Below are 11034 nucleotides of genomic sequence, written 5' to 3'. Positions count from 1 at the left end.
TTTGGACGGAGTGCGGCGTCCGTTGAGGGCGCCGCGGAGGATTTTTTTTGCCAGTCTTAGACTGAAGACCGAAAGGTAGCTGCAAAGCCAACAAAACCCCGCTTTTGAAGAACCGGAACCCGTTGAACGACTTCTGCGGATCAACGTCTTGGCTCCGTGAGAAATGCGTGCGTGAAACGCCATCGTTCACCACCGCCAATCAGTTTCGGGGAATAGGAGCGCAGCCCATTACACTGCTGTTCTGCCTAGGAAAATGACGTCATTAGAACATTGAGAGCACTGAGCACAGATAGTCAGATAGGGAGGAGTTAGAATTCGCACACACGCTAGGAAGTAGGAGAGAGGAACGAACACACACTATGATACCCTAAATTTGAATGTTGTACCCTACTGTTTCCAATAAATGTTAATTATATGTCGTTAGAATGATAAGCCAATAATAATCGTTTCGTTACAAATCAAAATAAATGTAGAGTACAGAGTTTCCTTCCTAGCCATTTGATCATTTAATTGCGTTTATCATCACATAGCATGTTAGTAGTTTCGTTGTCCCGTCCTCCACGTCAGTGAGTTTGATTGGGTTGTTGAGTGTCTTCCAGGTCAGTGAGCAATCTAGTGATGAACGGAGAGAGTCTGCCGATGATGAGAACTTCTCACTAGTGAGATCTTGAGGGTACGGGTGGTCTCTCACCGTTCTCTGAGTGTCGTCGTGACTGTGTAGTTATGTTGCGATAATAGGGTGTTCCCGTTTGGACGTTTTAGTGCGTAGCCAGCTGGATCGATCCGTAAATCCTTTCAGGAATTTTCAAATGGACTCGCCCTTAGGGGGTCTCATCCGGGCAATATAATATCGGGCGCGTGGTCTCCCTTGTGGAGTGGCGCTTAAGCCACGCGTTTCATGCTGGATCGCCCAGCAGCGGCTACATCTATCGAAAGGGCTCAGCAAACCTGGCGGACAGTCTTTCTAGGCTAGGAGCAACGGTTCACGATAAACAGTGGTCGGATGAAAGTGAAGTCTACATAAGGCGTGTAGCGGTTGAATCGTTGGCAGTCCTACCAAATGATACACCCCAAGACGATTTCGATCCTGAAACTGAAATCGTCATCAGAACCATCCAGGAGGCGGCCGCTATCGACGTCGAAGAAGTTATTCGAGCTACAACGGAGGATCCTGAGATGCAAAAGCTGAAGATGTGCATAACGAACGACTCTTGGAATGATGATGATGTTAAACCGTATGCTTCATTCCGTCACGAGTATACTCACGCAAATTCTTTGATTTTACGTGGCTCTAAATTAGTCATACCGCGAATTTTGCGACAAAGGTGAAGTAAACAATAACTTATTCATTTTTTTTATTTAAATCTTAATAATATTGAACCTATATCATTTTATTACAAAAGGATGCTTGATTTAGCTCACGAAGGGCACCCAGGACAGTCTCTGATGAAACGACGGTTACGGGAAAGATGCTGGTGGCCAGGAATTGACCAAGCAGCGGTCAAGATTTGTGAATCCTGCGAGGGATGCCGACTGGTTCAAGTCCCTGATCCCCCGGAGCCGATGATGCGCCGACCGCTACCAGACCGCCCTTGGGTTGATGTTGCTATCGACTTCCTTGGGCCTTTGCCATCCGCGGAGTACGTTTTAGTAGTTATTGACTATTACAGTCGATATATGGAGCTGGAGATACTGAGTAGAATAACTGCGCAAGAAACGATCAAGCGGCTGAAGCGAATTTTCCGTACTTGGGGTCCACCCAGGACGATAACATTGGACAACGCTAAGCAGTTCATCAGTTGTGAGCTTGAGGAGTACTGCAGAACAAACGGAATTCATTTGAACCACACTACGCCCTATTGGCCGCAGGCTAACGGGGAAGTCGAGCGGCAGAACAGGTCCCTGCTAAAACGGATGAGAATTTCCAATGCACTGTACAATGACTGGAAAGCCGAGCTCAACAACTATTTGGAGTTGTACAACAATACTCCACATTCAATCACGGGTAAAGCACCGAGCGAGCTACTGCAAAACCGAAAACTTCGATCCAAGCTACCCTGCGTGGACGACCTGGACACAATTCCACCCAGCTCGGATTTCAGAGATCGCGATCTAGAGAAGAAAATGCTTGGAAAACAGCAGGAGGATAGGAAGCGGAAAGCGAAGCCAAGTGATTTATCCATAGGCGACACCGTGCTCATGAAGAACCTGTGTCCAACAAATAAACTGTCTACAAATTTCCTCCGGGAGAAATTCATTGTCGTAGACAAAACGGGATCCAACGTTAAGGTTCAATCAAAGGAAAGTGGGAAGCAGTACGACCGAAACACAACGCACTTGAAAGTCATACATGATCCAGAACCAGATGACCTTGATGGAGATGATACTCCTTCCATGAATCCTGACTTCAATACTGAGCACCGTTCATCAGGCCCGTTGAGCTCAACCCGGAACACAAGCTCGGACACAGAGGACCAGTCGCCTTCGGCTGGTATGCTTAGGCGGTCTCACAGGACACCGAAGCCCAAGACCATATTCAGCCCGCGCAGATAAGTACCTGTCTTTCTCCTAAATAAATGTTTTTAAATTAATAAACAGTTATAAATAAAACTAACTTATAATAGTTATCATTTTTATAAAAACGGGGATGTGGTACGGTTACACACACTAACGCATGTGAGAAACATCCAACCTTCCTTGGGGCTCATACTACTCTCTCCAAAGAGAGTGTGATCAGTCTGCTAAGATACGTCGTCGAGTGTAGTTGCCCACCCGGTCTGTGTCGTGCGTTTCAATAAATCTCTTTTCGGCTACCACATTAACATTTGCTGATTTTCAATAACAAACTATTGAAAAATTTGAAAAAGTGAACCCATGTTTATTCCAGCCAATCACGATCGAGCACATTTTGGATGCTCCCGTCGAATATAAAAGCTACTGCTTCTTCGCATCTTCCCTCATTCGTCTTTGTCGTCTCGAGGTGAACGCATCGAACGAGAGCTGCCCACTTTCTTCGTTTGCGTTTTCGCTCATTCTTCTTTGACGGCCGTGTCGGCTCGGTGGCGGTGGTTTTCGGCAAGGGTGCTGTTGCACATTCACCTTCTAACCGTCTAACGCGGCAGACCAAGGAAGTGTTTGAACATCGGATCTAGGGGCAAGACACTGTGCAAACGAGAGCAACTCTGAGAATTTCTGAGTAACTCTTTCTGTCGATGATCGACGAAACTTGTTGAAAGACATCCCTAAAACTGCAATTTTCATTCAGCACACGCAACACTTTGCAGTTTGACATTGGTGCCAGATCACACTTTTGCATAAATGAGAGAAATTCTGAGGATCTGCGAGGAATTCTGAGCAACATTTCGAACACAGATTTTCTCTCGTTAGATCTGTCCTGCCCCTAGCATCGGATTGATCGACGGTGGTGGCAGAGGCAGCAGCAAAATCCGGAATCGCACTCACGGCAGCAAGCGGTGGGCCAATTTTCGACGGCTTCCAGCAAACAGCACGGAGAAATCCAACACGCATTGCGTGGCATGATGAATAAATTTCAATTTCTTCGAAAATGCTTCCGAGAGAGTTAATTGGATAAATTTCCTGCATCGACCGAGAAAGTGTAGTGAAAACAAATAGTGGAAGATTGAATTCTTGGTGGTGGTTCAGCAACAGTGAGGGCGATCACTAATCTCATCCACGGCAGCAAGCGGCGGGCCAATTTTCGACGGCGTTCAGCATTCAGCACGGAGAAGATTAAAAACGCATTGCGTGGCATGACTAATTCATGTCTATTTTCTGTCTGAAATCGTTCAATATTCAAACGGTTCTTTTCAGGACCATAGAAAATTATTCCTCAAGAGTTGTGAATCAGATAATTATTTCATTCCATCGCTCGGTAAAAGTGCGGTGCAACCGAAAAGTGAAAAATTGTATGCTTGGTGGCCCCGCAACAATAATGATGCCGGCCACTAATGACTCCACCAGGAATTTAGCAACGCTTTATCCTATCCAGTGCATTTTTCGTGAAATATTGTTTAATTTAACCATTTTTCGAATTAAAATTATCTAAATCCTGGGGGCAAGACACTGTGCAAACGAGTGCAACTCTGAGATATTCTGAGTTACTCCTTTTATCGATGATCGACGAAATTTGTTGAAAGACATCCCTAAAACTGCAATTTTCATTCAGCACACGCAACACTTTGCAGTTTGACATTGGTGCCAGATCACACTTTGGCATAAATGGGAGAAATTCTGAGGAACTGTGAGGAATTCTGAGCAACACCTCGAGCACAGATTTGCTCTCGTTAGATCTGTCTCGCCCCTAGTCTAAATCTTTCAATATTTTGATTGCTTTATTGGTTAAATGAAAATTTTCTCATTTCTCGGTTGATTAACCGATTCAAGCGTCTGTTGCATGCGGGGCGGGACATGCAAACGAAATAAACTGGAAAGCCAGCCGAATGGGAGGAGCTTCATCTGCCAATCTAGGGACATAAAAGCTGTTCCCTCTGATTTCTTTCGTCATTTTCGTTGGATCAGTCAGACAGGGTGGATGTCACCCCCACAGCTGAACAGTGCCACATCAACCCAGCCGCAAAACTCTCGGCTATCGTGCGGATAGCACCAGGAATCTCATCCATGGCAGAAAGCGGCGTACCAGTTTTCGGTGGCATCCTGTATTTAGCAAGGGAACACCAACACGCATTGCGTGACATGATGTTTTCATGCCATTTCGTTCCTAAAATCGTCAATTAATCAAATGGTCCTTTTCAGGACCACCGAAAATAATTCCTCAAAAGTTGTAAATCAGATAATTTCATTCCATCAATCGAGAAAAGTGTGGTTCAATCGAGAAATGAAAGATTGAATTCCGGCCACTAATCGTTCCACCCAGAATTTAGCAACGCATTGTCCTATCAGAACCATTTTTCGTGAAACATTGGGGAGCGTCCAGAAATTACGTCACGTTTAAATGGGGGGGGGGGGGGTCAGCAAAGTGTGACGACCCATACAAAAATTTCAGAGGTCCCATACAAAAAGTGTGACAGGGATGAGATGGGGTTGAAAATGACTAATTTTTGTGTGCCGTAATTTAAGGACGATCCCTTGTTTAATTCTAGCATTTTTCGAATTAAAATGATCTAAATATTTTTATATTTTTTTGTTACTTTATTTGTTAAATGAAAATTTCTCTCATTTCTTGGTTAAAAATCGTTTGAAGCGTCCGAAGCATGCGGGGCGGGTCATGCAATCGAAATAAACTGGAAAGCCAGGCCAGCCGAATGGGAGGAGCTTCATCTGCTAATCTAGGGGCATAAAAGCTGTTCCCTCTGATTTCTTTCGTCATTTTCATTGGATCAGTCTGGGAGGGTGGAGGTGAATATCACGTCCACGGCTGCGCAGCAGCACGTCAACTGCGACGAGTGATAGCACCAGGAATCTCATCCACTGATCACGGCTGCGGTGGGCCCGGCAATGGAAGTTACCTCCGCAGCTGGGTAGCTGCGCACCAACCCAGCGACGGCTCTCGGCTATCTATCTGATAAAACCAGGAATCTCATTCACGGCAGCAGGTGGCGGCAGTTTTCGATGGCTTCCCGCATTCAGTGCGGATAATTTTCCTTTGTCTTTCTAAAATCAACCGTTATTTGAACGGACCTTTTCAGGACCAGAGAAAATTATTCCTTAAGAGTTATGAATCGGATAATTTTCGGATATATTCCATCGATCGGTAAAAGTGTAGTGCATTCGAAAAGTGAATGGTTGAATGCTTGGTGGCTCAGCAACAGCAAAATCGATCACTAATCTTTCTACACGAAATTTAGCAACGCATTATCTTATTCGGACAAATGTGCCTGGAACATTCTTTCATTCTAATATTTATCGAATTAAAATTATCTTAACTATTCAATACTTCAATTAGTTTATCCGTTCGATTAAAAATTGTCTCAAAGAACGGTTGATTAGTCGTTTGAAGCGTCTGACACAATATGGGCGGGTCATACAAACGGAATAAACTGGAAAGCCCGCCGAATGGGAGGAGCTTCATCTGCTAATCTAGGGGCATAAAAGCTGTTTCCTCTGTTATCTTTCGTCATTTTCCTTGGATCAGTCAAGGAGAAGGGAGATGTCACCTCCCAGCTAGGCAGCAGCACACAAACTCAGCGATGACTCTCGGTTATCGTGGTGGCAGCACCAGGAATCTCATCCACGACAGCAAACGGCCGCATTCAGTATGGGTAAAATCGCATTGCGTGATGAATTCATGCGATTGTCTTGCCAAAATCTTCCGTTTTATAAACGGTCTTTTCCAGGATCAGCGAAAATGATTCCTCATGAGTTATGATTCGGATAATTAAAAGCGACAGATTGAAAGCTTGTTAGTTCAGCAATAGTGAAGTCGGCCACTAATATGTTCTTCCCGGATGAAAACAACGTATAGTCCATTTAACGAGCCGATTTTATTAATGAATTTTTAAAAGAAGGCAGCGTCAAATAACCCGTGAAAACCAATATCATCATAAACATTGTTGTCACTTCGTAAAATGGCTCATTGTCGAAAGAGTTTCACGTTAAACTTTAGTTGAAAAGATCTATCTAACGCCGTTCAATTATCTAATAATTTTATCCGCTCGATGAAAATTCTCTCGTAGAACAGTAATTTGACCATTTCTCTTCAAAACTAAATAACTCTTGAACTAGTCAACATCTTTCCAAGTAACCGAACCAGCTGAATAACAGCTTCTTGAGTTAAAGTTAGCTTAAGAGTGATTTGTTTTACTCTTATACAGCAAAAATGTTTGTTGGGTTATGAATGCGTTCAGCGAAAGCGATCACACAACAACTTTACTCAACACATCAGTTCACCATTTGTATTATCATAACAACAAACATTGTATTATGGAAATATAAAAGTCGGAATCTCGTTCCAGTCTTTGTCCTACGTCAACATTGCGGTTATGTCTCAGACATTACCCACTCCTAGTTTTTTAAGTCGGTAAGGCAGAGCTGTGAAATATTTCAGTTTTTGTTTCATTATTCAGTGTATCATAAAATCAATGATAAAGTGATTATACCATGAATAATTTGATGTAAATTTTGTTCGTGAAAATAGCCGTTTTTGAATGGTAACGATACTTAACAACCCATTCGGTCTATCATTCAAACTCTGGATATGATTCCTGTTATCATTAATATCATTCACAAAATCATCGGTTTATGATCCATTTTATGATTCCACGAATAATCAGAAAATGATTGACTGTATCGCAGCCGTATGATATCATTTTATTCGGGTTCTACACTCAGGAAAATTGCCTCATACTTAATGGCAAATATCCATGTGCCAAACCACATCCAAAGTATATGCAACCAATACCCGATTACGCAGGCAAATTAGCGCATGAATAATATGTGCTCTAAATTGTGTGAGTCGCTGCTGTATGGTGCCTCATCAAAAGTATGATTCGCACTAATGGAAAACATTTGTTTACCCCCATTTTTTTTTGTCTATATTAACGAGATTTTTAACCCTAGGCTTCATCTCAGGACCCACGTTTTACTTCCCTTCCGAAGGAAGAACCCACATTTTGTGAGTATGTCGGGAGTGGGATTCGATCCCAGGTCCTCGGCGTGATAGTCAAGTGTTCTAACCACCACACCAGGTCCGCTCCACATTTTACCCCCATTGCAAAAATCCATGTCCCGGACACATGGAAGGAATGATGATTTTTTTTCCCAGTGTATGTGTCCGGGACATGGATTTTTACAATAGGGTACTGCATGAAATTCTTTCCCTCTCTTTCACTCTTTGTAAACAACAAGGCCAAGAAACGTCAAAATCCCATACAAAATCAAAACAATGCAGTGCCCTATAGGGGTAATAAACAAATGTTTTCCATTAGTGCGACTCATACTTTTGATGAGGCACCATACAGCAGCGACTCATACAATTTAAAGCACATATTATTCATGCGCTGATTTGCCTGCGTTATCGGGTATTGAGTGCATATACATTAGAATAACTAGCCACAGAAGTCCAATGTCGCGGCTGTTCGTGTGACTAACATCTAGTATGCCTTGTCCTTATAGCGTCAGTAGCGGTACTAGAAGTGTCAAATAAATTTTGTTTATCAAAACAAACTATCCTCTACAAGATTGATACCTCAAAATAATCAATTAGTACCACTAAAGTTATTAAAATAATTAAATTGGAAAAGTTACTACAGCGCCATTGGAGTTCTAGTGTTTTTCTATTGCATATACTTTGGATGTGGTTTGGCACATGGATATTTGCCATTAAGTATGAGGCAATTTTCCTGAGTGTATCACATTTCAGGCCAAGTCAGGCCGAACATTTGAATAGTCTATTTTACGAAACCACAACAGTGTTGATATTGATATTAACACTCACGGGCTTGGGCGCAAACTCCTGTCAAATTTTCATTCATGAAATGAGCGATCAGCTGATCCGAAACGTCTCGTAAAATGGCTCATAGGTCCTATCTGCATTTGAGAGGCTCTCTTTGTTCACTTTCTCTTTCAATTATTACAATGTAATGAAACACTTTTCAACTACTTTTGAAGTACAGTCAACTTTCGCTCGCTGCACTAAGCTCTTAGCCCAGTTAGTGAAAGACTTTCACTAGGTGGGCTGAGTTTTGAGCTGTCAAATAATCTTTAACAATAGAGATTCAGAGCTACCAACCTTGACAAATCGTGCTTCACGTCAAAAAGTGACGTTTAACTTCGTTTTAACTGGGCTATAGCCCACCTAACGGGCGCCCAGTTAAAACGTAGCCCACCTAAACGTAGCCCAACGACCGAAAGTTGACTGTACAAATCAAAAGACGATTGTTTTGAACATCGTTCTATGAAAGGAGGCAATCATAATTGGGTTCTTTAGGGGTATCCAGATTATTTCATAATCGGATTCTCCGCTCAAAAATTGGTCGAAATCCAAAATTTCATCATTTTTGGTACCCGAGAACTATTTTTAAAATGCATTTAAAGTTTATATGGGGAATTTTTTTTGTTCGGGTCGAACTGTCATTCTATCCACGAAAATAAAAACTGTTTTGTTTATTTGACCATCAAAACAAAGATATTGGAATCCAATAAAATCACGTTATACTCAGAAAAATAAGCTCTTTCGATTAGACTATAGAAAATAGCAATATTTCATTCACTAAACAACCCAATTCAAATACAGTTGACTCTCTACATATCGATATTGAAGGGACCATCGAGATAGGGAGAGATCGAACTCAAGAACCAATTTGAAATGCACACTAGATTTAAAAATCGTCCGTAACTACACGGAGAAACTGAAAAACTCAAAATTAGGTACTTTTAAACTCAATTTTGAGTTCTTTTTCATCTCCCTTTTCATGCGCTCTTTCTATTGTTGTCAGAGAGTGAAGAGAGAAACACCCCAACTTTTGCAGTTCCGTGCGTCAAGCCAAAACTGAGTTTCTAGCACAGTACTCAAATTTGAGTGAATACAACCTAGTCAAAATTTCGGTTGAGTTGAAAAAACTTAAAATTAGGTATTTTTTTCACATGGAAGCAAGCGGGAACAACCCAACAAAAACATCGATTCCATCAACTCAAAATTGGCTTGACGCACGCAACCCCGAAGTTGGGTGGAAAGAACCCACTTTTGGGTAGTTTCGTCTCTCCGTGTAGGAAAAACCGTCAACAAACAGATGTCACTTCACCTTCCCAGAATGTTTTGCACCTAAGAAACGAGATCTAGCAACCGGTAAAAATGGGCATATCGACATATGGAGAGAAAATCTCGAACAAAAACGAACGAGATCGCATCGAGATAGAGAGATATCGAGATAAGGAGATATCGACATGTAGAAAGGTTAAATCAAGAGCAAATTTTCAATACGTCCTAAGTAACAAAATAAACAAAAATGAGTTTATTGTATGAAATGATAGCTGGTTTATTTCTTTGTATATGCTATGAAGATGATAGAAAAATATTTTTTTCGTTTTTCCTAGATTTTATTTTTTTTATTCGCCTCAAGTCACTACCTCATTGATAATTCATTTTTGTCGGTTACGTCGTCTAGCCGATACAAAGACCTATGTAACACTCGTAACGCTTGAGAGTTTCGTCAAAAGCTGTCAAAACGTCGTATGTAACAAAATTAGACGAAAAATATTATGTTGTTTTTAAGCCGAAGCAAATAACACGGGATTTCTCACCTGTGAAGTGAAAAATTACCTGTCTTACACCGGGAGGAAAATCATCGTCACCTGCACGTAGTTTTTTCCCCAGGTAAGCAATTATAATTGATCCTTATTAGGTAGTTCAACAGTTCAAAAGATTGATGACCTATATGTACATTTTTTTGCAGTTACTAATGATGGGCGAACCGCACCGAGATTTTCAAAGAAGTTTCCGTAGCAAAATACTACAACCGTTTTTGCTAGGCCCGCAGAACGGCCACTAGCGTGCGCAGGGTTCTTTCTTAGGGGGGGCACTACAATGATGGTGCAATATATGATCATGGTGCAAAATAGAATCATGGTGTTACACGCAATATGAATTCCCAAGAAGGGGCTTCAACATGCTGTGGTGCTAACATCGCCAAGAACTTCAAATTGGGATTCTGAATAAAGCTTCGAATGGTAATGATTTCAAGGCAATGCGAAACTTGAATATGAAGTCATTATCTCGACTCTTATAAAATTTTATAAACGTATCAAATACAATGGAAAAAAAATCAAGAAAGAAGAAAGACAGACTTTCAATCTTGGACAATTACTGCTACAAGAGTTGGAGAAGACACCATAAAACTCTAGATAGAATATTTCGATCGGAATCATTGCTGCAATCTACAGAGATTCCTCAAAGGATTCGTGCATGAATTTTTCCAGGTATTGCCCCAAACTTCCAGGAGTTCCTCCAGAAATTTCTCCAAGATGCCTTCAGGGATTTCTTAGTCCAAAGAATTTCTTCCAGGATTTTTATTTAGGAATGTATGCCAGAGTTCCTCCAATATATCCTCCAGGGATTCC

The 11034-nt window shown here is 41.7% G+C and overlaps 1 protein-coding gene across 1 annotated transcript; it reads left to right on the top strand.

The window, feature by feature from the left end:
• The first annotated feature begins 930 nt into the window (after positions 1-930).
• LOC134288468 (uncharacterized protein K02A2.6-like) lies at positions 931-2812 on the top strand. The gene is made up of 2 exons (XM_062853435.1): positions 931-1325; positions 1404-2812. Exons 1-2 carry the CDS (start codon positions 1177-1179, stop codon positions 2551-2553), a joined length of 1299 nt encoding a protein of 432 aa, XP_062709419.1. The 5' UTR covers positions 931-1176; the 3' UTR covers positions 2554-2812.
• The last annotated feature ends 8222 nt before the right edge of the window (positions 2813-11034 follow it).

The sequence above is a fragment of the Aedes albopictus genome, chromosome 2 (assembly GCF_035046485.1).
Source record: "Aedes albopictus strain Foshan chromosome 2, AalbF5, whole genome shotgun sequence".
Taxonomy (NCBI): Eukaryota; Metazoa; Arthropoda; class Insecta; order Diptera; family Culicidae; genus Aedes; species Aedes albopictus.
The sequence above is the reverse complement of the archived record's forward strand: the minus strand, read 5'-3'. Positions and strand labels throughout refer to the sequence as shown.

Coding starts and splice junctions, on each gene's coding strand:
- LOC134288468 (XM_062853435.1), top strand. CDS start 1,177: ATGCAAAAGCTGAAGATGTGCATAACGAACGACTCTTGGAATGATGAT. Junction 1,326..1,403: donor CCGCGAATTTTGCGACAAAG/GTGAAGTAAACA, acceptor TTATTACAAAAG/GATGCTTGATTTAGCTCACG.